General features: G+C 40.5%; 1 protein-coding gene across 1 annotated transcript; it reads right to left on the reverse strand.

The window, feature by feature from the left end:
* Positions 1 to 139: 139 nt before the first annotated feature.
* On the reverse strand, positions 140 to 7,954 carry LOC127450751 (C-type lectin Cal-like). Its single transcript, XM_051715077.1, has 6 exons — positions 7,805 to 7,954; positions 4,777 to 4,954; positions 4,548 to 4,641; positions 3,686 to 3,818; positions 2,764 to 2,814; positions 140 to 2,626 (listed from the first exon to the last, which is right to left on the reverse strand). The coding sequence occupies exons 1-6, from the start codon at positions 7,890 to 7,892 to the stop codon at positions 2,418 to 2,420; spliced, it is 753 nt and encodes a 250-aa protein (XP_051571037.1). The 5' UTR covers positions 7,893 to 7,954; the 3' UTR covers positions 140 to 2,417.
* Between the last annotated feature and the right edge of the window lie 17,498 nt (positions 7,955 to 25,452).

Genomic DNA, 25,452 nt, shown 5'->3' on the forward strand with positions numbered 1-25,452 from the left:
CTGTGAATTTATTTATTTTGTAGCAATGGATTTGTAGCAAATGGTTCTTTGAAGTTTACCAGAGAACAGATACATAGGTTTAATTACCTTATGAATATTTTAACCAAAGGCAGGCTATGCAAATTGTATGAACGTAATGCCAGTCACTGTTTTGACACAATTCTGTCAGATATGCTGTATGAGCTCACAGCTGTCTTATGCTTAAAGGAACAGTTCACCCAAAAATTATCATTCTTTTATCATTTACTCGCCTTTATGCTGTCTCAAACTTGACTTTCTTTCCTCTGCGGAACACAAATGAAGATATCATGCAAATATGATGTGAATGTATCCATACAATGCAAGTCAATGGGGACCAACAATTCCAAGTTCCAAAAAGGACTTAAAGGCAGCAAAGAGGTAATCCATATGAATAAAGTGGTTTAATCCATGTCTTCTGAAGTGATACGATTGTTCTTGGGTGAGAGCAGACCAAAATGTAGCCTAACTTTCCTTTTTCCTTTAAATGATAAGATAATTATTGTTTTTTGGATTAACTATTCCTGTAAGTTTAAATATACTGTATGTTTTAATACAAAATTTAAACTATTACTTGAACCAAAAACTTTACCCTATCCCAAACTTCAACCTCTCACTGATCCTTAACCCAAGCCAGATTCAAACTCAGATCACACGTACGTAAGCACCACTGTGCAACACATCGGACCATGTGCTCTACCCTTCAGGCTATGTCTTTGACAAAAGTTTAACCCTGACCCTTTAATCTTAGCTTGACTTTTAATATGATTTCTTAGACGGACAGTGCAAGGTTGATATAAACAGGTGTCAATTGAAACATTTTACATCTTCTAACAGTGAAAGCTCCGTTGACATTGCAGAGATGTTAATGTTTCTTGTTTATTGAGCCTGAATTAATGAATATGTTCCAGATTGAAACAAATTGCTTTTTCTCCACCAGAAATGGAAACTTTTGAAAATGCTCTCTAGGACCACATATGTTGGCAAATGATGATGTTAAGAAATGGAATACAGAGTTTAACTTGCAACAAAATACTGAGGTTATCGTCATATCTGCATTGTGTTATTTGAAAATATCTGTTTAAACCTGAACATTTTACAACCACAGTGATGACCCTGGCATTGCACTAATTAAAACACTAAAATGATTCAGGGCTTGTTTGTGTATAAATGTTTGCTCAGAGGACTGTAAGACCGAGAGATTAGTCACTTAATTGCTCTCTTCAGCAATAGGGGAGCAGCTTAACCCTGTGTCCTCATGAGTCCTTGGTCTGTGTCAGGCACATAATGATAAAAACTACCATGTTTACTTGAATATGAGACCATATCTACAAAATAGAATATTTTTCTTGACATATTTAAAAATGGATGCTATATGACAGGAATACTCAGGCACTGTGTCATGGGCAAACAGCCATTTCTTACAAAATTCCTTCCTGGAGAGTCAATTAAGGGTCCCCAGCTGAGGTTATGATCAATTTAAAAATCTCTCTCTGCTGAACTAAAAAACTTGGTCCAAGACGAATGATACACATGTATGGCATGCTGTAAGTATAGAGAGTTTGGATTGATGTTCTTACATTTTAAGTTGTCCACAAGGTTGTTTACTGACAGAGCTGTGTGCAAAGGAACAGAGATTTCTCAGTCACTAATTGGCACAGTCCATGAACTGGAGACAGAAGCATAAAAGATCTGCCAGGCTGAGGTTAAGCCCTCTCTTCTTTTGAAGATCTACAGTCAACAAAGACTTAAATTCCTACTCTTTCAGAATCTCACCTCTTGGGTCAGTAGATCAATGTGCACATATGAACATTGAAAGCACTCTGGATGATGGGCTAAAGCTAAACTCAGGACTCATTACAAACAGTATCTCAGTGTCTGTGAGTGAGACTTGTTAAAAATATGACCATCATATAAAACCTTAAAACATAGAACAGTTATGGTGTAAAATTAATGAGAAATATTTATGATCTTTCAGATTGGTGACATTGCCCATATGAACTCTTGCATGAAAAGTCAGTTTTCTTTGCTACCAATGAAGCATACATGATGCTCTTTAAAATAAAATAAAAACATTAAATTCAACATAATGTATATTAAGTCAGACTGTGGGGCATTATCAGCTTTTTCAAATCCTGAGGTCTCTGGCAAACATACCCAATTTGAATACAAGTAAATAATGTGCTCACAGCATTATCAGGCATTTGGTAAACAGCGGGGAGCTTAGATTTCCTTAAAAAAAAAAAATTTGCATACTCATAGTTCAATCTGAAGTCTCTAGAACTCCCTTGGTGCAACTCACTCTTGGTGTGCAAACCAGCCAAGTGCAGGTGTCTGGCTAAAAAGGGAATGGACTGATATGTAATTTACAACAACAGCATTAACACCAATATTGAATATCAACATGAATAATCAATAGCATCTCCGGTGGGGGGAAAATATATATTTTTCTCGAGTGTTCTGCAGAAGCCCCAGAAGAACGAGAAAACTTGGCACAATGACAACAGCAGGGGTGGGTGGATGTTGAAGGGCTGGCAACAGGAAATTGAAGTGGATGGGGGAGAAGTGCAGACTGCAGTTATAACAGGTTGGAGAGAGCCCATTGTCACTGCAAGGATGGAGACAAGAAGACACATTGTTGCTGCAATGTGATTGAGAGATGTTGGGGTGTCGTTGTTGATCATAAAACTGCTTAATCAATCTTTGATTTAGTGAGAGGTTAGTTTTCCAGTGTAGGAATCTTACAGATGAATGGAAAAGCCTTATCACAACTGTTGTCATTCCAAGACCTCAGCGCTGCAAAAGATGAAAACAAAAGATAATTTTGGAATGCCTTGAATTACCAATATCACAGCATAATTGGTTGTTTTATCAACAATGGGCATTGTGATTTTCAACTTTAGTTGTTTTATCCTTGTCCCAGTCTTAAAATATGAAATTCCATTATAAAAATATTACATTTTCAAAACTATGATAATCGACATAGAGTAAAATAATCATAAACCATTTCAAAATCTATTGTGTGAAATGATTCGTATAAATTTGAACACAATATACAACTGTACCTCAGTTGTGGCGTTATTTCCATTATGCCAAAAACAAATTGCCACTAATAAAGTTTCGAAACGAGTCAAATGCCCTTTTAATCACTGTCATTTCCACTACAGAAAGCTCAAACTCAATACTTTGAGACTGTACAGACAGACTGTATAGTGGAAATTACGTTGTGGTAAATATGCGGTGACGTTTCAGAAAAAGGACATCATTTGCATAATTCTTAATTGATGCATGTGTATGCACTGTTGATCTTTGTCTCTGGACAAATTAAACATCTCCAACCTTCCTTATGGCGCCACACTTTTAAATCCGGTAAGACTTTATAATACTGTTTCATACATAATAGGTAACTATGCAGATATTAATGCAGGACAAATGAGTAGTATATTAACACTACTACTCTTAACTAATGAAGAAACAATTAACTTATCGTTAAGTAATATTGATCTGATGACTGTGGTAGTTCACTGTTAGCTAATCAATTTTTTTAATTTTTACAGTTTTAACACCGAGAGTGTAAAAAGTGTGTTTCAAGGGTGTGTTTCCACAGGGTCAAAAGTGCCTAGAGTTGAAGAAACACACAAAGTAATACAGTCCATCGCATACTTACCACTGTTTTGCCTGTACCAGATTTCCACACAGTCCTCCTCCACGGGGATGCGATGGATGCCATCATCTGGCTGGTTTCCATCCCAATAACTGTATTCATAGGGTGACCCATCTGTCCACTCCATAGTGCCCTCCTGTCGACAAACATCGATTAACAGTGCTATCACATTTTCTAGCTCTTTGCCCTTTCAACCCTGAAGTAGTTATTAAATCCATCCTGCTGTGCACATGTCTAAGTGACATTTCATTTTATCAAGAATCTCTATAGAACTCCTAACAGCAAACTTACAGACAGTCTTTTCACAGATCAGAGGGTTTGTCATCCATAAATCATGTATCTTGGTGGTAGACCAAGTCTGTTGGTTCACCCATGTCTGCAGCTGATTAAACATCACTCATGGAAACCATATTTTTCTTTCATGAGATTAATAGTGAAAGGTTTGACAGGCTGGGCTTGACCTTATACAGTGCACCCAAGCTATGTATTACAATTATGTCAGTTATAAAGCTGTTAATGGGTATACTGTATATTAGCTAATAATCAAATGTGTGACTTCACATGACATCATGGTTAAAGGGATAGTTTACACAAAAATTACAATTCTGTTACCATTTACTCATCTCCATCACTTCTTTTGTGTTCCACAGAAGAAAGAAAGTCAGGCGGGTTTGGACGAAATGAGGGTGAGTAAATAATGACAGAATTTTCAATTTTGGGTTCACTATTCCTTTAACAAAACTTCATTAAGGATTGATGAAACAAAGCTTACGCTGCCATGTAATGCTCTAGTAGTTTATACACTTTTAATAAATCCACTGTCCATTTTAATAAATCAATTTTAGATTGTAAACAGAATGTTTACCTGTCTTCTGTCATGAAGGCCAATCCAAATATCTGTTGGAATTCCGGGTACACGGCTATTGACGAGATCATAGACAAAGACATTTTCTTCCCAGCTATAAAAAATATGAGGAAAAAAACTTTCTTAAAAGATATTCCAGCAAAATCCTCCAAACTGTAAGACTTGTTATGTCATGCCAACACTGTCCTTCCTCTGTCAAACTACCTGTAAACTTCAACAGGAATCATACCGGTGAATGGAGGTGAGCTTGGCTGATTTGTGGCCATTGGAGAACTCTGCACAGTACAGATCTGCTTCAGCCCAGGTACGGTTCAATGGGAAGAAACGGTAGCAGTAACCCTCAAATTCAGTCCAAAAGAGTGGACATGTCACGGGCTGGTTTGAGTCTGATAGTTGCATGGGCAGTGCTAAAGAAGACAGTAATAATATGAAATACTTTTGTTCTGTTTTAATTTAGCAGTTCAGTAGAATACGAGGACATAATAGCCCTAATAGACAAAAAGACAAACCCTATTATTACATTACTTTCCAGATGATATTTCAAATATCAAACTGATTACAAACATTTTTGTCATATTTTCCTTTTCACAGCTACAACCTGTTGTCAGCATGAACAAGGAGAGAGATGTTAGTGAACCCAGTTGCAGTTTTTAAAGATGAAGAAGACCATGTACAAATAGAAATAGCACAAGGCTTAATAAACAAAAAAACAAATTAGCTCAATTCCACTATAGACGAGACTAGACGATGAGTGATGAAACACGAGGGAATATATACAGACATGGGAAATCACAACACAAGAAACAGCTGGGAACACTGATGGGAAACAGGTGAATGTAATGACGGTGCTTGCAAGGAAAAGTAGTGTGGGGGGAAACTACAAAATAAGTCTATGAAATTGTTAAACTAAGAGTCCGTGAACATGAAGGGATGGTGACATGAAAGGATGTGACAGGGAAACAACCTCCATGGTCGTGAACACGGGCAGTGATAGGGGAACGGCCTCTATGGCCGTGGGCACTGGCAGTGACAGGGGAACGACCTCCGTGGTCATGAGTACAGGCAGTGATAGGGGAACAGCCTCTGTGGCCGTGGGCACTGGCAGTGACAGGGAAACAACCTCCGTGGTTGTGAACACGTGCAGAGACAGGGGAATGGCCTCCATGGCCGTGGGCACTGGCAGTAAGAGGGAAATGACCTCTGTGGTCATAGACATGGGCAGTGACAGGGGAACAGCCTCTGTGGCTGTGGGCACTGGCAGTGACAGGGAAATAACCTCTGTGGTCATAGACATGGGCAGGGACAGGGGAACGGCCTCTGTGGCCTTGGACACTGGCAGTGACAGGGAAACAACCTCCGTGGTCGTGAACGTGCAGAGAAAGGGGAACGGCCTCCATGGCCATGGGCACTGGCAATAAGAAGGAAATGACCTCTGTGGTCGTAGACATGGGCAGTGACAGGGGAACGGCCTCTGTGGCCTTGGGCACTGACAGGGAAACAACCTTCGTGGTCATGAACCCGGGCAGGGACAGGGGAACGTCCTCTGTGGCCTTGGGCACTGGCAGTGACAGGGAAACAACCTCCATGGTCGTGAACATGGGCAGAGACAGGGGAACGGCCTCCATAGCTGTGGGCACTGGCAGTGATAGGGGAACGACCTCCGTAGTTGTGAGCACAGACAGTGACAGGGGAACGGCCTCCGTGGCCATGAACACTGGCAGTGACAGGGGAACGACCTCAATGGTCATGAGCACTGGCAGCAACTGGGGAATGACCTCCATAGTCGTGAGCACAGGCAGTGACAGGGGAGCGGTCATCATGGCCGTGGGCACTGGCAGTGACAGGGGAACGACCTCCGTGGTCATGAGTACAGGCAGTGATAGGGGAACAGCCTCTGTGGCCGTGGGCACTGGCAGTGACAGGGAAACAACCTCCGTGGTTGTGAACACATGCAGAGACAGGGGAACGGCCTCCATGGTCATGAGCACTGGCAGCAACTGGGGAATGACCTCCATAGTCGTGAGCACAGGCAGTGACAGGGGAATGGTCTTCGTGGCCGTGGGCACTGGCAGTGACAGGGGGATGACCTCCATGGCCGTGAACGCTGGCAGTGACTGGGGAGTAGGAGCCCTTCTTCTCCTCCTCCTCCTCTGGATGGCCGTGAGTCAAGTCAAGCCAAGTCATTTTTATTTGTATAGCGCTTTTCACAACACACATTGTTTCAAAGCAGCTTTAATGGAAATCATGCATTAACAAAAACAAAAAAATTAAACTGTAATATCTATAATGTCTTACAGTGATCATTGTGTAGTTTGATTAAATATGATTGTAAATTGTGTATATAAATTAAATAATTAAATAATTGAATTTAGAACCCCTGTGAACAAGCTGAAGGCGACTGTGGCAAGGAACACAAAACTCCACAATCACAACACACTGAACAGCTGGGAACACTGATGGGAAACAGGTGAATGTAATGATGACAGTGCTTGCTGGGAAATGTAGTGTGGGGAAAACTACAACATAAAGGTCCATGAAAGAGTTAAACTAAGAGTCCTTGAATATGAAGGGATGTGACACCTGTATTCAATTTAGTTGGAACCTAACTACACAACTTTTTAGGGTTCTGTTATACAACAATTAGAATTACAGTATACCCTGTACACTGAAAGTGTTGAATTTTGATATTACATTACAATAATTTAATAAAATAATACTAGTATAATAAATAGTAACACTTTTTGGATATTGTGTTACAATATTTTAGGAGTGCTAAATGTCTGGAAAGATATTTCTTGATAGCTGAATTGATAAATGAGTTTATATTAAGACATTAGTATCTGTACAATTGAATTAACTAGAACTTGGCATCACTTTCTTTCCAACGTAATCTAATTTACAAGAAAAGTTTTATTTTCTCGCCCTACCAAATCTGAGTCATATAGCCTTTAAACATACTTTGCTTGTTAGTCTGATTTCTTGTGAATCAATAAAATATTTCAAGCATAGCATATATATAACAAATCTTCGTCTATTGGGAAAACTGTCTCTTTGCAATATGGAGAGGTAAAAACTGTACATTACCTCATGGAAGAAACAGTGGCACTGCTCAATGATAACAGTTAAAATTCTATGATGATCATAACTTAGCAAACCAGCTCTAGTTTGGTTTGAGGCTGTCCATTCTCATTCAATAAAGTACATTAAAGCAAAATAACAGTTTCTGTGTTACAGCTTTAGTTTGTGGTGGAACTCACCTTGTGTGATCTTGATGTTAGTTGAAGGCAGAGCCCACGCTGGGAAGCCGGTGAACAGTAGAGCTAAGCACAATTCCCAACAGAGCATTTTTAGTGCATAAGAGATGAGATTGTGATCTGGTGTGTGTGCTTATGAGCATGTGTGCTGCAGGACTATGAAGAGTGTTGGTGAGTTTAGAGGGTGTGTGAGCCTCTCTCAGCCTTTTCCTTTTTCTTTTTTTTTTTGACTCTTCCTACTTGGTCAAGTCCAGAAAACTGACATCAGACTGTGTGTGTAGGAGAGAAAGAGCAAAGAACCTAAAATTGCAATAAATCCTATGTAATGCTTGATGAATACTATAAATGCATCTAAATAGTGTATTTTTATAGCCAATGATATTATTAAAACATTTAGGTTGTAGATTTTTGTGCTTTCTGGATGGACAATTTACTATATATTTATTTTTTATTAATTTTTTTTATTTTTTATAATGTTGATAAATTTATTATATATTTTGCAGAGTGATTTCAAACTATTTGTGACTTACACATAATAAAATAAAACCCATACATGACAAAATTATATATGGAATGAATCTAGGGGAACATAGAAAATAGTGGAACATTCATGATCATGCCAATATACAGTATATATACAGCATATTATACAGTGTGTATATGTGTATGTTTAATATTGATAGATAAGGTCAAGGTTGGCATGATCATGAATGTTCCACTGTTTTTTATTTTATTTTCCCTAGATATGAATATATATGTAATATATAACTTTTATATATTTGTATATAAAAGTTTTACTTATTGTCATGCACCCTTCGGTCTCCACCACTCCAGCCATCAACTGCTCTAGTTCACCCGCACTCTAATCAGCCACAGCCACACCTGTTCCCAATAACCTTATCAAGGAGTCTATATAAACTCAGCTCATTCACTCAGTGTTTTTCTAGTCTGATCTCAGTTCACTATCTTTTCAATGTTCCAATGTTTCAAGATGGTACCGCAGATGGTTGCTTCGGTGTGGAGCACTCTAGCATTTCTGTTACTTTTGTTTGTTTGTCATGTTTTTTTCACTCTTTCCCGATCAGTTTCACCAGGGATGAACTGCTGAATATTCGGCAGATCATACCTGATCATTTTTTGCCGGTGTTTGATTATTCAAACTTTTTATTAGACATCTTAGTTGGAGGCGCAGCGGTGCTCTACAAGCGATCCAAAAGACGCATGTGAGGGAAGCGAGCCAGCGCGCTTGAGAAGCTTCATCAACGCGGCTTTAGGACTCCACTGCCGAGTATTCATCTGGCGAATGTCCGCTCCCTCACCAACAAAACGGACGAACTGCTTCTGTTCACTCTAACAAATAAGGACTTTTCTAACTCCGCTGCTCTGTATTTCACGGAAACCTGGCTGAATGAAGCCATTCTGGACAGCGCGTTACATCTGCTGTGCTTTCAGCTGTTTAGAGCGGATCACATCGCGGCGTTATCTGGGAAAACAAGAGTCTGTGGAACATGCATTTACATCAACGAAAATTGGTGTACAGATGTAACAACGTTGAAGAAGATGTGCTGTCCTAATTTAGAGATGCTCTTCATAAACGGTAAGCCTTTCTACTCACCGCGGGAGTTTTCCTCATTTATTCTGATAAGTATTTATATCCCGCCACAAGCATGCGTGAACGTAGCGTTGCAACAGCTGGCTGATCACAGACATGGAGCAACAACACCCGGACTCACTTATTATTATTATGGGAGATTTTAATAAAGCTAATCTCATCCGTGAACTGCCAAAATACAAACAACACATCACATGCCCCACCAGAGAAAGAAATATATTGAACCACTGCTACACCACTGTAAAGGATGCATATCGCTCTGTCCCACGTGCAGCTTTAGGACTCTCTGATCAATGTCTGGTTCATCTTCTCCCGCCCTACAAGCAGAAACTAAAATAAGCTAAGCCTGTTGTAAGGACTGTAAATAGATGGACCAATGAAGCAGAGCTGGAACTACAAGCCTGCTTTTACTGCACTGACTGGAGTGTTTATGAGGCTGCAGCCACAGACCTGGATGAGCTCATAGATACTGTGACATCGTATATAAGTTTCTGTGAGGATATGCGCATCCCTACTAGGACATTTTTATCATTCAATAACTATAAATCATGGTTTACAGGAAAACTCAGACAGCTTCGTCATGCCAAAGAGGATGCTTACAGAAGTGGGGATAAAATATTGTACAACCAGGCCAGGAACACACTTACTAAGGAAATCAGATTGGCTGAAAGAAGCTACTCTGAAAAGCTGAAAAAACAGTTTTCAGCCAACAATCCTGCATCTGTTTGGAAAGGCCTGAAAAGCATCACCAAGTACAAGACACCTCCCCCTCGCTCTGTAGAGAGTCAACTAATGGCTGATGAACTGAATGTGTTTTACTGCAGGTTTGAAAATTCCATTCTCACACCTCTCCCCCGCTCTGATCTTCACTTCACACACACACCAACACCCCCTGGAACCCCCCTTCTCCCTCTCCTGCTACTCAATCTGCACTTATGATCTGTGAGGGGGCTGTTTGCCGGGTCTTTCGGAAACAAAAGACTGAGAAAGCTTCAGGCCCAGACAGTGTTTCACCTGCCTGTCTGAAAGTTTGCACTGACCAACTGGCCCCCATCTTCACACAGATCTTCAGTAGGTCACTAGAGCAATGTGAAGTTCCCTGCTGCTTCAAACGCTCCACCATCATTCCGGTCCCCAAAAAACCGAATCACAGGACTTACTGACTACAGACCTGTCGCTCTCACATCTGTGGTCATGAAGTCGTTTGAGAGACTGGTTTTGGCCAACCTGAAGGACATCACTGGACCCCTGCTGGAACCCTTTCAGTTTGCTTACTGAGCAAATAGGTCTGTGGATGATGCTGTCAATATGGGACTGCATTATATCCTTCAACACCTCGAAAGACCTGGGACTTATGCAAGGATCCTATTTGTGGACTTCAGTTCAGCCTTCAATACCATCGTGCCTGATCTACTCTCAACCAAACTGACCCAGCTCTCTGTGCCCACCCCAGTCTGTCAATGGATCACCAGCTTTCTGACAGATAGGCAGCAGATAGAGAGACTGGGGAAACTCACATCCGGGACCCTCACTATTAGCACTGGTGCTCCTCTGTGATGCGTTCTCTCTCCACTGCTCTTTGCCCTGTACACAAATGACTGCACTGCAAAAGACCCCACTTTCAAGCTCCTGAAATTTGCAGATGACACCACGGTCATCAGCCATGGAGTCTGCATACAGATGGGAGATTGATCAGCTGGCTGTCTGGTGTGGTCACAACAACCTTGAGCTGAACAGGCTCAAAACAGTGGAGATGATAGTGGACTTCAGGCGAAATCCTCCCCACTATTCTGAACAGCACTGTGGCAGCAGTGGAGTCATTCAGGTTCCTGGGCTCTACCATCACTCATGGCCTGAAGTGGGACACCCATATAGACTCCATTGTGAAGAAGGCTCAGCAAAGGTTGTACTTCCTTCGCCAGCTGAGGAAGTTAAACCTGCCACAAGAGCTGCTGACACAGTTCTACTCGGCCATCACTGAGTCTGTCCTGAGTACATCTATAACTGTCTGGTTTAGTTCAGCCACTAAATCAGACAGAAGGAAACTACAATGGACAGTCAGGACTGCTGAGAGGATTATTGGTGCCCCCCTGCCCACCCTCCAAGACCTGTACATCTCCAGAGTGAGGAAATATGCAGGTAGAATTACTCTGGACCCCACACACCCTGCCCACTCCCTCTTTGAACTGTTGCCCTCTGGCCAGCGCTACAGAGCACTGAGCGCCAGGATATCCAGGCACAAGAACAGTTTTTACCCTCAGGCCATTTTCCTCATGAACAATTAAACTGCCTCAGGACTCCCCCATGGCACTGAGACCCCTGCATCCCCAGCATGGCACTTGTATTTTATGTAAAAAAATTTTTTTATTAAATTCACTTTTAAAGTTATAATCAACCTTTTTTTTTTCTGACATCATCAGTTGACCTGCATCTGATTTGTACAGATGTAGCTTGTTCACCTTTAACCTGTGAAATTCAACCCCCAAATCCCATTCATTGTTAACCACAGTCTGGCATGAATGGAGTGACAGTAACCTAAAGAAAATAAAGGTTATTTTTGCTGGAAAAAAATCCATCATGTTTGCCACTAAGGAATGATGCACAAAGAAAATTACTAACAGTTCAATTTAGAAGGTAAAAACTTCTCCCAAAACATTTAAAAATAAATAAATACAATTGTTTAAAGCAATGCAACAAACACTCACATTAATCCATCGCTAACTTCAAATGTGAAAAATTATCAGAGTGATCTCCATGCATAAACATTTCACTCTCTAAAAATTAGTTGAAAAGATCATGATTTCCAGCTTGTCTGCAATTATTCAACATCCACTTCACACACATTTTTAGTTCCATTAGGCTCCCTTGGCCCTGTCTTGCAGTTGATAGTGTCTGCTTTATCTCGAGGCCTACAGAGCCCATGCTATTAAAGGCCCAGAACTCTTCTTATCTCTGTTAGGCTGCCACCTGTAAGGGCAGGGGTGCAGAGATATGTTTCATTCTTGTACTAAAGAAGGCTTCCATTTAAGATTTTCAGACGGCAAGAGGTCACGTGACGCCATGCAAGAAGCAGATGTGTGAACGACGAGCACTGCACACTTTGCTAAATTTGTTATTATTTTCATGTTATAATCTGGTGAAATTCGATACACCCAGTTACACATTTGCTCTTTGAGGTAAAACATGGCAAAGAAGTCAAAATCACTGGGCTCTGGAGACATTAAAAGACACTTATGTGTTCAGGATGAAAGCCCCGACAAGACTACAGACCGGGGACTCGATTTGGATGGCACGGCAGGAGAGGTGATCCAGCATCAGTTGTTCAACATATCAGTGATGATGACGAAGGTTCTTGCTGACTTGGAGGATCTCGCTGTAATACGTCGATTGATTACGGCGATGGAAATAAAATTCTCTGAGTTAGTTACAAGAGTGTCGGATGCTGAGGAACGAATCGATTATTTGGAGTCTTCGGCGAGGGAATTAACCGCTAATCCGCCCGCGACCAAAGTTGATCTGGAACGTATTCATGAAAAGCTTGAAGATCTTGAGAATAGAAGCCACAGGAATAACGTCAGAATTGTTGGAATTCCTGAGCATGAGGAGGGCAGAGATATGGTGAAATTCCTAGACGAGCTCTTCCCGAGTCTGCTCGACATAACAGGCCACAAGCTGGAAATTGAGCGAGCTCACAGAGTCCCTGCTCGGAGATCTGCTGAGGGAGATAGGCCCCGATCGATTCTGGCCAAATTTCTGAGGTCATCCGATAAAGATCTCGTGTTGCACCAGGCGAGGAGCAAAGGGAAGCTTTCTTGGAGGAATCATAATATTTTCTTGTTCCCGGACTTTGCGAGTTCGACAAGAGAGAAACGCGATCGGTTCAAGGAATGCAAGAAACTCTTACATCGGTGAAAAATTACTTTTGCTCTGATGTTTCCGGCCAAACTGAGAATAGAAACGAAGGACGGTCACAAAGTATTTACATGTCCCAATCAGGCAATGTCTTTTATTGAATCAATGGGTGAGTAAACCATTGGATGTTTCTCATGTGAGTGGGTCGACTCGCTGTACTTAATCTGGCTTTTGAGGAAGCTGGGCATCATTTTGGTTTCTTTTTGCGTTGGCTCCACCTAGCGGCTGGAGATTTTTTTGTGAATAACATTTTCCTTAAAGAAGCTTTTGCATTGACGGAAGATTACGTTTGCATGGAAGTTCCTGGCCAGTTTGAGAGTGGACACTACGGATGACCGCAAAATATCTACATGCTCACACAAAGGATGTCTTTTATAAAGTTGACGGATTGAGTAAGTTATGGTATATACTTTTATGCGGCCTCCGAGTGAATTGACTCGACCATCCGGGGAACCGGGATGTCGGTTTTGTTTCTTTTTGTGTTGGTTCCGCCTAGCGGCTGGAGCTTGTGTCGTTTACGGAACACTGGAATGATTACGTCATCCGCTGAACTCATAACAGCTGGCTCACTGAACATTCGTTTATCTATCCGTGAAACTGAACGGTTTTATATCAGCTGAAATTTGTTTTGTGGAGGATCACACCTTTGAGACAGTTCTGTGAATTAATCTACATGTTCTTTGTGTTCATTCTTCCTTTTGGCTGGGGGTTATTTTACAAAGTATTTTCTGTTATGTAATTTTGCTTCACAAATTTGTGAGGCAAAATTGAGCAGTCCGATGGCAAAGTTGTCATGGGGGCTTGTGGGCGTTCATGGACCTTTTGAATTTAAAGGGATTGTCGCCGGTTGGCGCTTTAGTGTGCGGGGTTAATGCGCACATTTTTCTTTTTTCGGTTTGTTTTGTTCGGGGGGAAGTTCGGGGTTTGATTGTTTCACTAATGGGGAATGTGGTATAATTTTGTTTTTGACACACAGTTTATTTTTTTTATTATATCAATATGTCAGTTGTTAATATGAGTGTACTATCTCTCTCCACATGGAATGTGAACGGGTTGGGGCACCCCATAAAAAGAAGGAAGGTTCTTACTTTTCTTAAGCGTAAGAAATATGATATAGTGTTTCTTCAAGAAACACATCTCTCCACGTAGGAAGCTGAAAAATTTGGAAAGATATGGGGTGGGCATGTTTTCTTTAGTGCTGGCTCAAGTAAAAGCAAGGGAGTGATTATATTAATAAATAAACATCTACAATTCAAATGTCTCAAACAGACTAAAGATAAATTAGGAAGAGTCATTATTGTTTTAGCTGAAATTCAGGGGCAAAGTTTGATTTTGGCTATTATTTATGTGCCTAACGATTGAAGGGATGTTGCAAACCGCTAGCACCCCTCATGATATAATATTGGGAGGAGAGTTTAATCTTTTGATGGACTCCGTCCTTGATCATAGTGAAGCAAAAGTGTGTAAACCCCCTACAGCAACATTGACGCTTCACAGGATGTGTAAAAATCTTGGTCTTACAGATATTTGGAGACTTTTGAACCCATCTGGTAGAGACTATAAATTTTTTTCATCAGTCCATAAGATTTATTCTAGAATAGATTTTTTTTTACATCTAAGTCCCTCATTTCATCTGTTGTGGATTGCTCAGTTGGAAATATCTTAGTCTCAGATCATGCCCTGGTGAGTTTAGAGGTGGTGCCACATTCGGAGAAAAATAAATCATATAGTTGGCGCCTTTGTGTCCCTTTTGCAAAATCCTGATTTCCAACAAATGTTAAAGACTGAAATCAATGTTTATATGGAGACCAATTGGTCCTCAGTATCCACTGTGGGCGTGGCTTGGGAGGCACTTAAGGTGGTTCTTAGGGGCCGGATCATATAGTATGCCTCATTCATCAAAAAATCCAAAGCACAAGACTCGTGGAGTTGAAAGGAAATATTAAAAATGCCGAAGCAGAGCTGAAGTGCCATTTGTCATCCGATGGCCTCAGAGAATTGACTCGACTGAAATACAGATATAATACTATTTTGTAACGGAAAGTGGAGTTTTGGCTATTCAGGGCAAGACAGTCATACTTTGAGTCGGGGGACAAAGCAGGAAAGCTTTTGGCTAAATATATAAAGCAGAGAGAGTCTTTTTCTACCATTCCCTCAGTTATATCTGCTGGTGGTGAAATATTTACCTCGGCCATTGATATTAATAATGCTTTTAAAGAATTCTACTTTGATCTCTATAGTTCCACGTCTTCGTCTACTGATATTAGAAGATATTAGAAACTTTGTGGAACCATTAGATCTCCCTAAACTGACGACTGAGCAAAAAAATTCTCTTGATTCTGAGATAACCTTGGAGGAGCTTGGCAAGGTTATTAAGGCCTTACCTATAAGCAAGGCTCTGGGGCCTGACAGCTTTGCTGCTGAGTTTTTCAAATCTTATGCTACAGAACTGGCTCCACTTTTGCTAGAAGTTTATACTGAATCATTAAAGAATGGAAAGCTTCTGCCAACCATGACACAAGCCCGGATCAGTCTGATTCTTAAAAAGGACAAAGATCCAAGCGACTGTAAAAGTTACTGTCCAATTTCCCTGATCTAGTTAGATGTAACATTTTTGTCAAAAATTCTGGCTGATCGATTCAGTAAAGTTATGACATCTCTTATACATATAGATCAGGTGGGGTTTATTTGGGGCTGCAGCTCTTCTGATAACAGGCGTCTTATCAATATCATGTGGTCAGTAGCGAATGAACAGTCTCTGGTCGCTGCCATCCCACTTGATACCGAAAAGGCATTTGATATGGTAGAATGGGATTATCTTTTAAGGTTTTGGAAATATATGGGTTCGGAAGTACGTTTATTGGATGGATTAAGTTACTTTATAGACACACAGTAGCGGCAGTACAAACAAATGGACTAATTTCAGATTATTTTACTCTGGATAGGGGCACCCGGCAGGGTTGCCCTCTTTCCCAACTATTGTTCTGTCTTGCCCTGGAACCATTAGCAACCGCGATAAGAAAGGACGATGATTTTCCTGGGGTGGTGGTGGGAGGTATGGCGCATAAACTCTTGCTTTACGCAGATGATATTTTATTATTTGTCTCTGACCCCAGTAGATCTATGCCTTGCCTCCACAGAATTATTAATTCCTTTTCTAAGTTTTCAGGATATAGAGTCAATTGGTCTAAATCAGAAGCTTTGGCTCTGACAGCGTACTGCCCAGAAACGGCTTTCCAGCCGGGTGCTTTCCAGTGGCCGAAACAGGGCATTAAGTATTTGGGTCTTTTATTTCCAGCAAATTTGTGTGATTTAGTTAGAGTTAATTTTGACCCGTTAATAAAACGGTTTTCGAGCAATGTGGGCAGGTGGGCTTCTTTACAATTGTCTATGACTGGGAAGGTTAATGTTATTAAAATGAATTGTATTCCAAAATTCAATTACTTACTGCAGTCTCTTCTTGTAGATGTCCCCCTCTCTCATTTCAAGCAATTTGATAGCATAGAAAAGTCCTTCATTTGGAATGGTAAGCATCCCAAATTACATTTCAATAAGTTACATAGGCCGATTGACAAAGGTGGGCTAGGCCTACCCAAGATTTTATTTTATTATTATGCATTCGGTCTAAGACATTTGGCTCATTGGTCGCTTCCACCTGAGAGAGCCCCTCCCTGGTTCTGTTTAGAACAGGAAGTTCTTGCCCTTATTTCACCACTGCAGAGCGTTTCTATCAAATTAATCGGAGAAGCTAAGTTACTTCCCATTATCTCGCACTTGAACTCGGTATGCATAAAAGTGTCCAGACTGTTTAATCCTGACATTTGTTTAAATGTTGCCTCGAGCATATGGCTGAACCCCAAACTATGCATCAACAAGTTCCCTTTTTGCTGGTCAGAGTGGGTTGGGAGGGGGGTTACTACACTCGGTGACCTATATGAGAATGGAGTGTAGAGATCCTTTAAAAATTTGGTTCAACTTTTTGGGATTCCTAGATCTCAGTTCTATAAGCTGCGCCACCTGCTCTGTACTGTTTTTGGGAGTGGTTTACACCCTCCTAAAGTGGCAGATACTCTGGGAGTGGTGATTACTGCTTTTGGAAACGGTCATGAGGCATCGGTGTATTATTCTCTACTAATTCAGAATCTGGGGGACGGAACTTCAACTTCTCTTAAGAGATTATGGGAGAAAGATCTAAATTTGGTATTGGAGGAGGGAGAGTGGGCTGGGATTCTAAAAAATGTCAAATCTGCATCCAGAGATGCAAGGGTTCACCTCATGCAATTTAAGATTTTACATAGAGTCTATTGGACCCCCTCTAGATTGCATAGGCTTGGTCTTAAAGACACACCCACCTGCTGGCGATGTCAATCAGAAGATGGAGACACAACCTATGTCTTTTGGGGATGTGTTAAGATGCAAGAATTTTGGATGAGGATTCAGTGTTTTATGTGCGAGGTTTTGGCCTCTCAAATTTTATTTTGCCCCAGACTCTGTATCTTGGGAGATGGGGCAGTCATTAATTTGGAGAATAAGCACATGAAAAACTGGGTCCTAACTAGTGTTATGATCGCCAGACAGATCACTTTGAGGAGTTGGAAGTCAGCTGGAGCGCCCCCGTTTCAGGAGTGGTGTTCAGAGATGGTCAGAGTGGCAGCTCTTGAGAAGGGGGTCCAATAGACCAGAAGACTGGCGGGTCTGGACATGTTTGTAAAGAAGTGGGGCAGATATTTGTCTTTTTTGGAGGGCTCTCGGGGAGGAACAGTGGAGAGAGAGGTGTAGGGGTTTTATGTGTGTGATTGTTTTATTTATTTTTTTATTTATTATTTAATTAATTTATTTTTGTTGTGTGTCTATGGTTGTGTGACCGCTGGGGTGTTGTTGGGGGATAGTGGGGTTTGTATATTGATTCTGTATATGTGTGTTCCAATATTTATATTTAAAAGTTGAATCAATACAAAATGTTAATCAGAAGATTTTCAGACAGCATTGTTGCTAAATATGGTTTCTAAATTAGCTCTTTAGTATATCCTGTTGCTGTGTTCTGTCAGTTGTTGGCAAAAAAAAACCTGATAAAATAAGAAAAGAAGTGTAGGTACAGAAATAATGCCTATCATGTAATACAGAGAGGAAATACTTCCACCTTTCACTCACTGTGATTCAATTTCAGTATAATAAACATGTGGGATCACTATGTAAATCTACTGTCCTGTATAAAACTGGCATTAAATTATGGAGCGTGGTTCTTCAACCATCCTTATGGAGCCACACTTTTAAATCTATTCCTTGCCTCACTGAGCTTTAGATGTAGAAAGTGGTTCAGGCATTTCCAGTGAATCATTGGGTGTACCCATGATCCATGAAAAGGAGATGAACTCAGGCATGTGAGTTTGCTAAAAAAAAAAAAATATCCTTATCGAGTCTGGTATTAATTTTGAGTCAATTCAAAGAATTTCAAATAAGCTGATGTGCAGACATAAGATAAAACATATCACACTCTGTTTTGTTGGTAGAGATTGCTAAATAAATAAATAAATGCTTGTACAATTTGTATAAAATTGCCACTCAATTTATTACCCTACACTGGTTGTAGTCCCCAGGTGTATTGCAGAAAGTAGTGCATATCAGCAGAGCAACAGCTGTGACATTCAGCACTTCCTGTTGCAGGCCAATTGAACAGCTGCACATTTTGTTAATAGGACCATTATGCTGACCTCCAACTAAAATCCCATGAAATTTCACTTTCACCAACCACTTCTAGGCAAGAAGTGCAGCTTTTATAAGGTTACTGATATGACTAGAGTCCTCATCTCATGTGAGCGGTAATGATTTTATACATTTGTTTCAAAATTACAATTAATTACTTTAGGAGTAAAACTTTTTAAGGGGGAAACATTTCTCAGTGCACCTTTAAATTTCACTTTCAGATGCGAAAGTGAAATTAAACAGGCATCACATGTGACTTTCTGATGTAAAGGTGAAAGTGAAGATTTAGAGTAAAATAAAGGACTTAAATTTTGAACTGTTTCTTACCTACACCTATTATGTTGCTTCTGAAGATATGGATTTAGCACTGGAGTCTTATGGATTTCTCCTGTTTCCTTTGTGTGATTTTTGGAGCTACATAGGTCTGATCACCACTCACTTGCATTGTATGGACCTACAGAGCTAAGATATTCATCTAAAAATCTTAATTTGTGTCTGCTGAAGAAAGAAAGTCATACACATCTGGGATGGCATGAGGGTGAGTAAATCTCAGATTTAACTCAAAGGGTGCAATGCACTGTGAGCAGTTTGACAGCTCCTCTTTAAGTAACCAGCTGTCAACCCTCCTGCCTTCATTGTCTGACATTCCCTTTATTGCTACAGTGTTTAGTGTTGCTTAGCAAATTAATGCATTGGGGTGGGCAGGGGTTGGGCCAGAATACATAGCATGATAGCAAAGCACTGCTCAGTGAGAGGGAATGGGCAGTTTTCAGTGGACCATCTAATTTTGATTGCTGAAACAAGCATAATGGCTTGAGAGTTTGTTTTAAATTATTGCTAGATGTGATTGCTTTTTTTTTTTTTTTTTTTTTTTACATTTTATTAATTCGAAAACAGGATTACACAAACAGAACATACACACACAGAATCAAATTATAAAATTATATGTCCCTCCCCCCCCCACACACACACACTACAAACATCCAGTGGTCCGACACAAAATGAAAAAAAAAAAAAAACATCAGAAATATATATATATAAAAATAAAATTAAACAAATATATACCCAAACAAAATGTCTCTCTCAACTGCCCATCTCTGAGCACCCTCTAAAAAGGCCAAATACTTGCCCCATTTCTTGTCATATGCATCCGAACTGCCAAGCCATCTATACGACATCCCTTTTAATGACACTACCTTGCCCAATTTGGTGCACCATTCAGAAAAAGAGGGAGTGCCCGCTGATTTCCATCCCCACTGATTTATCTGTCTCCCGATCATCATGCTGGTGAGGACCCACCTTTTTACATAAAGTTCACACTAAGGGCTTAGTAACTATTAGTTAGTTTGTAACTAAGTCGGTGCTTAATTTAGTTGCACCACCTGTTCTTAAGGCAAGACTTAACTAGTAGGTCGTAAGCTCTCTGTAAAGTAATGCGTAGTTGCATAACATGACGTTTTCCTGTATTGATCCAATAAGCAACCTTTAAATTTGTACACAGAAGTGTTAAAAAGCTGTGAATTTCAGTTTGATCTTGTTCAAACCTTGTTTGCTCGTAACTGTCAGCTGTAATAAATTATATCCCCATTGAAATACAATAAGTAATAAAACAAGATTTCATTAATGGTATATTTAGCCTATGTATATAACAATATTTAATAACTGTATCTAAAATGAATAAGGGGCAATAAATAAATAAGAACTAATACAAAAGGCTGGAAAAGTAGACATTTATTAATTTTAATATCTATATCTATTATTTTCAAAGGATCTCAACACTCATATAGGAGTGTATTAACCTCCCTCACAATCCACTCTGACCAGCAGAAAGGGGACTTATTAATACATAATTTAGGGTTCAGCCATATGCTTGAGGCAACATTTAAATAAATGTCTGAATTAAACACTCTGGACACTTTTGTCCATACCGAGCGCAAATGCGAGATAACGGGGTGTAACTTAACTTCTCTGGTTAGTTTGATAGAAAGGCTTTGCAATGGCGAAATAGGGGCAAGAACTTCCTGTTGAATACAAACCAGGGAGGGGCTCTCTCAGGTGGAAGCGACCAATGAGACCGAATGCATAATAATAAAACTAAATCTTGGGTAGGCCTAGCCCACCTTTGTCAATCGGCCTATGTAATTTATTGAAGTGTAATCTGGGACGTTTACCATTCCAAATGAAGAACTTCGCTATGCTATCAAACTGCTTGAAATAAGAGAGGGGGGACATCTATAGGGAGAGATTGTAGCAGGTAGATGAATTTTGGAATACATTAACCTTCACAGTCATAGATAAATGAAAATGAAGCCCAACTGCCCACATCGCTCGAGAACCTTTTTATTAAAGGGTCAAAATGAACTCTGACTAAATCAGACAAATTTGCTGGGAATAAAATACCCAAATACTTAATGCCCTGTTTGGGCCACTGGAAGGCGCCCGGCTGAAAAGCCGTTACCGGGCAGTACGCTGTCAGAGACTAAGCTTCGGATTTAGACCAAATGACTCTTAGAACTTAGCAAAGTAATTAATAATTCTGTGGAGGCAAGGCATAGATCTAGTAGGGTTGGTGACAAATAATAAAATATCATCTGCATAAAGCAAAAGCTTATGCGCCACACCTCCCACCACCACTCCTGGAAAATCCTCCTCCTTCCTTATTGCGGAAGCTAATGGTTCCAGGGCAAGACAGAACAATAAGTGGGAAAGAGGACAACCCTACTGGGTGCCCCTATCCAGAGTAAAATAATCTGAAATTAATCCATTCGTTTGAACCGCCACTACCGGGTGTCTATAAAGTAACTTAATCCACCCATTAAAATTATTCCCGAACCTTAACATTTCCAAAATGTTAAAAAGATAATCCCATTCTACCATATCAAACGCCTTTTCGGCGACAAGCGAGATGGCAGCAGCCGGAGTCTGATCATTCACCACTGTCCACATGATATTAATGAAACTCCTAATGTTATCAGAAGAGTTAAGGCCCCGAATAAATCCCACCTGATCTATATGTGAAAGAGATGTCATAACTTTATTTAATCAGTTAGCCAAATTTTTTGACAATATTTTAACGTCTAGCTGGATCAGGGAAATTAAACAGTAACTCTTACACTCGCTTGGATCTTTGTCCTTTTTAAGAATCAGACTGATCCGGGCTTGTGTCATGGTTGGCGGAAGCTTTCCATTCTTTAATGATTCTGTATAAACTTCTACCAAAAGTGGAGCCAGTTCTGTGGTATAAGATCTAAAAAAATTCAGTGGCAAAGCCGTCTGTCCCCGGAGCCTTGCCTGTAGGCAAGGCCTTAATTACCCTGCCAAGCTCCTCCAAGGTTATCTCAGAATCAAGTTTAGGAATTTCTATTGGTTCCACAAAGTTTCTAATATCCTCATCAGTAGACGAAGACGTGGAACTATAGAGATCAAGATAGGATTCTTTAAAAGCATTATTAATATCAATGGCCAAGGTAAATATTTCACCACTAGCAGAGTTCACTGAGGGAATGGTAGAAAAAGACTCTCTCTGTTTTATATATCTAGCCAGTCGTTTCCCTGCCTTGTCCCCAACTCAAAGTATGAGTGTCTTGCCCTGAATAGCCAAAACTCCACCTTCCGTGACAAAATAGTATTATATCTGTATCTCAATTCTCTGAGGCCATTAAATGACATTCAGTGCTTCAGCTCTGCCTCGGCACTTTTAATATTCCCTTCCAACTCCACAAGTTCTCGTGCTTTGGATTTTTTGGTAAATGCGACATACTGTATGATCCGACCCCTAAGAACCGCCTTAAATGCCTCCCAAGCCACACCCACAGAGGATACTGAGGACCAGTTGGTTTCCATATAAACATTGATTTCAGTCTTTAACATTTGTTGGAATTCAGGATTTTGCAAAAGGAATACATTAAAGTGCCAACTATATGATTTCCTTTTATCCATATATGGCAACACCTCTAAACACACCAGGGCATGATCTGAGACTAAAATGTTTCCTATTGAGCAATCAACAACAGATGAAATGAGGGATTTAGATATAAAAAAACAACTATTCTAGAGTAAATCTTATGGACTGATGAAAAAATGTATAGTCCCTCCAAGATGGGTTCAAAAGTCTCCAAATATCTGTAAGACCAAGATTTTTACACATCCTGTGAAGCGTCAGTGTTGCTCTAGGGGGCTTGCACACTTTTGCTTCACTATGATCAAGGACTAAGTCCATCAAAAGATTAAAGTCTCCTCCCAGTATTATATCATGAGGGGTGCCAGCGGCTTGCAACATCCCTTCAAGATCTATAAAAAAGCCCTGATCATCAACGTTATGAATATTAGCCAAAATAAGACTTTGCCCCTGAATTTCAGCTAAAACAATAATGACTCTTCCTAATTTATCTTTAATCTGTTTGAGACATTTGAATTGTAGATGTTTACTTATCAGCGTAATGACTCCCCTGCTCTTACTCGAACCAGCACTAAAGAAAACATGCCCACCTCATATCCTCCCAAAATTTTCAGCTTCATGCGGAGAAAAATGCATTTCTTGAAGAAACACTATATCATATTTCTTATGCTTAAGAAGAGAAATAACCTTCCTTCTTTTTATGGGGTGCCCCAACCCATTCACATTCCATGTGGAGAGAGACAATCCACTCATATTAGCATTTGACATTTTGACATATAAGAAAAATAGATTGTGTGTCAAAAACAAGATTATAAAGGCCACATTCCAACATTAGTGCAACAATCAAAACCCGAACATCCCCCAGAACCAAACAAACAGAAAAAAGAAAAACGTGCACATTAACCCCGTGCATGACACGGACACAACTGGTGTCCATCCCTCCAAACTCAAACAATCCATGCATGCCCACGAACCCCTGCGACAACTTTGCCATCAGATTGCTCAAGTCTGGTGTTTCTATACAAATTTTGTGATACAGAATTACACAGCAAAAGATATTCTATAAAACCAACTCTAGCCAATAGGCAGAATAAGCACAAAGAGCATGTAGATTCATCCATAAAACTGTCCTGAAGGTGTGACACTCTACAAAATAAACTCCAGCTGCTAGGTGGAACCAGCACAAAAAAAGTGTACAGATTCCTCAAACAGTCAAGCGAATGTTCAGTGAGCCGGTCCACTCGGCTGCAACGTGAGTGCAAACAAATGATTTAATCACTCCAATGTCTTTGCAAGAAATACTTCACAAAACAAACTCCAGCCAATAAGAGGAATAAGCACAAATAGCATGTACATTCATCCATAAAACTGTCCTGAAGGTGTGACACTCTACAAAATAAACTCCAGTCACTAGGCGGAACCAGCACAAAAAAAGCACACAGATTCCTCATACAGTCAAGCGAATGTTCAGTGAGCCGGTCCACTCGGTTGCAATGTGAGTACAATAAGATGACTTACTCACTCCATTGACTTTATGAAGGACATCGCTTGCTGTGGGCATGTGAATGTTTTACAGCCATCCTTAGTATCTATTCTCAATTTGGCCGGGAATATCAGTGCAAAAGCGACCTTCCGTTGATGTAAAAGTTTCTTGCATTTCTTGAATCGATCACGTTTCTCTCTTGTCGGATTCACAAAGTCTGGTAACAAGAAAATGCTGTGTAACACAAGATCTTTATCGGATGATCTCAGAAATTTGGCCAGAATTGATCCGCGGATCACCGAGCAGGAACCATGTGAGCTTGCTCGATTTCCAGCTTATGGCCTGCTATGTCGAGCAGATTCGGAAGGAGCCCATCCTGGAATTTCACCATATCCTGTCCCTCTTCGCCCTCAGGAACTCAGACATTATTCCACCAGCTACGGTTCTCCATGTCCTCCAACTTCTGCCAGACACTAGCGGATTAACAGATAATTCCCTCTCCGATGACTCCAGGTAATCGATCTGTTTCTCGACATCCCCCACTCTTGTAACCACATCAGTGAACTTCACCTCTATGGCAGTGATCGATCGACGTATCACAGCAAGGTCCTCCATGTCAGCAACGACCTTCGTCAGCATTGCTGACATGTTCAGCATCTCTCACCGCATTTCCCGCACCTCCCCGACTAAGTCGACTCCCAGGCTTGTGGCCTGCTCAGGGGCATCAGCTTGAGCACGTAAGTGTCTTTTAATGTCTCCAAAGCCCGAGGATTTAGAATTCTTTCACATATTGTCCTCCTAGAACAGTTATGGAACAGAGTGTATCAAATCTCACTGGTTTATGCCATTAAAAGTATTAAAACTAGCAAAGTGCGCAGAGCTCGCCGTTCACATGTCCAATCCTTGCATGGCGTCACGTGACCTTCCGATGTGATTGCTTAAAGGGATAGTTCACCCAGAAATTCAAATTCTCTCATCATTTACTCATCCTCATGCCATCCCAGATGTGTATGACTTTCTTTCTTCTGCAGAACACAAATGAA

This window comes from Myxocyprinus asiaticus, chromosome 13 (genome assembly GCF_019703515.2).
Source record: "Myxocyprinus asiaticus isolate MX2 ecotype Aquarium Trade chromosome 13, UBuf_Myxa_2, whole genome shotgun sequence".
Classification (NCBI taxonomy): Eukaryota; Metazoa; Chordata; class Actinopteri; order Cypriniformes; family Catostomidae; genus Myxocyprinus; species Myxocyprinus asiaticus.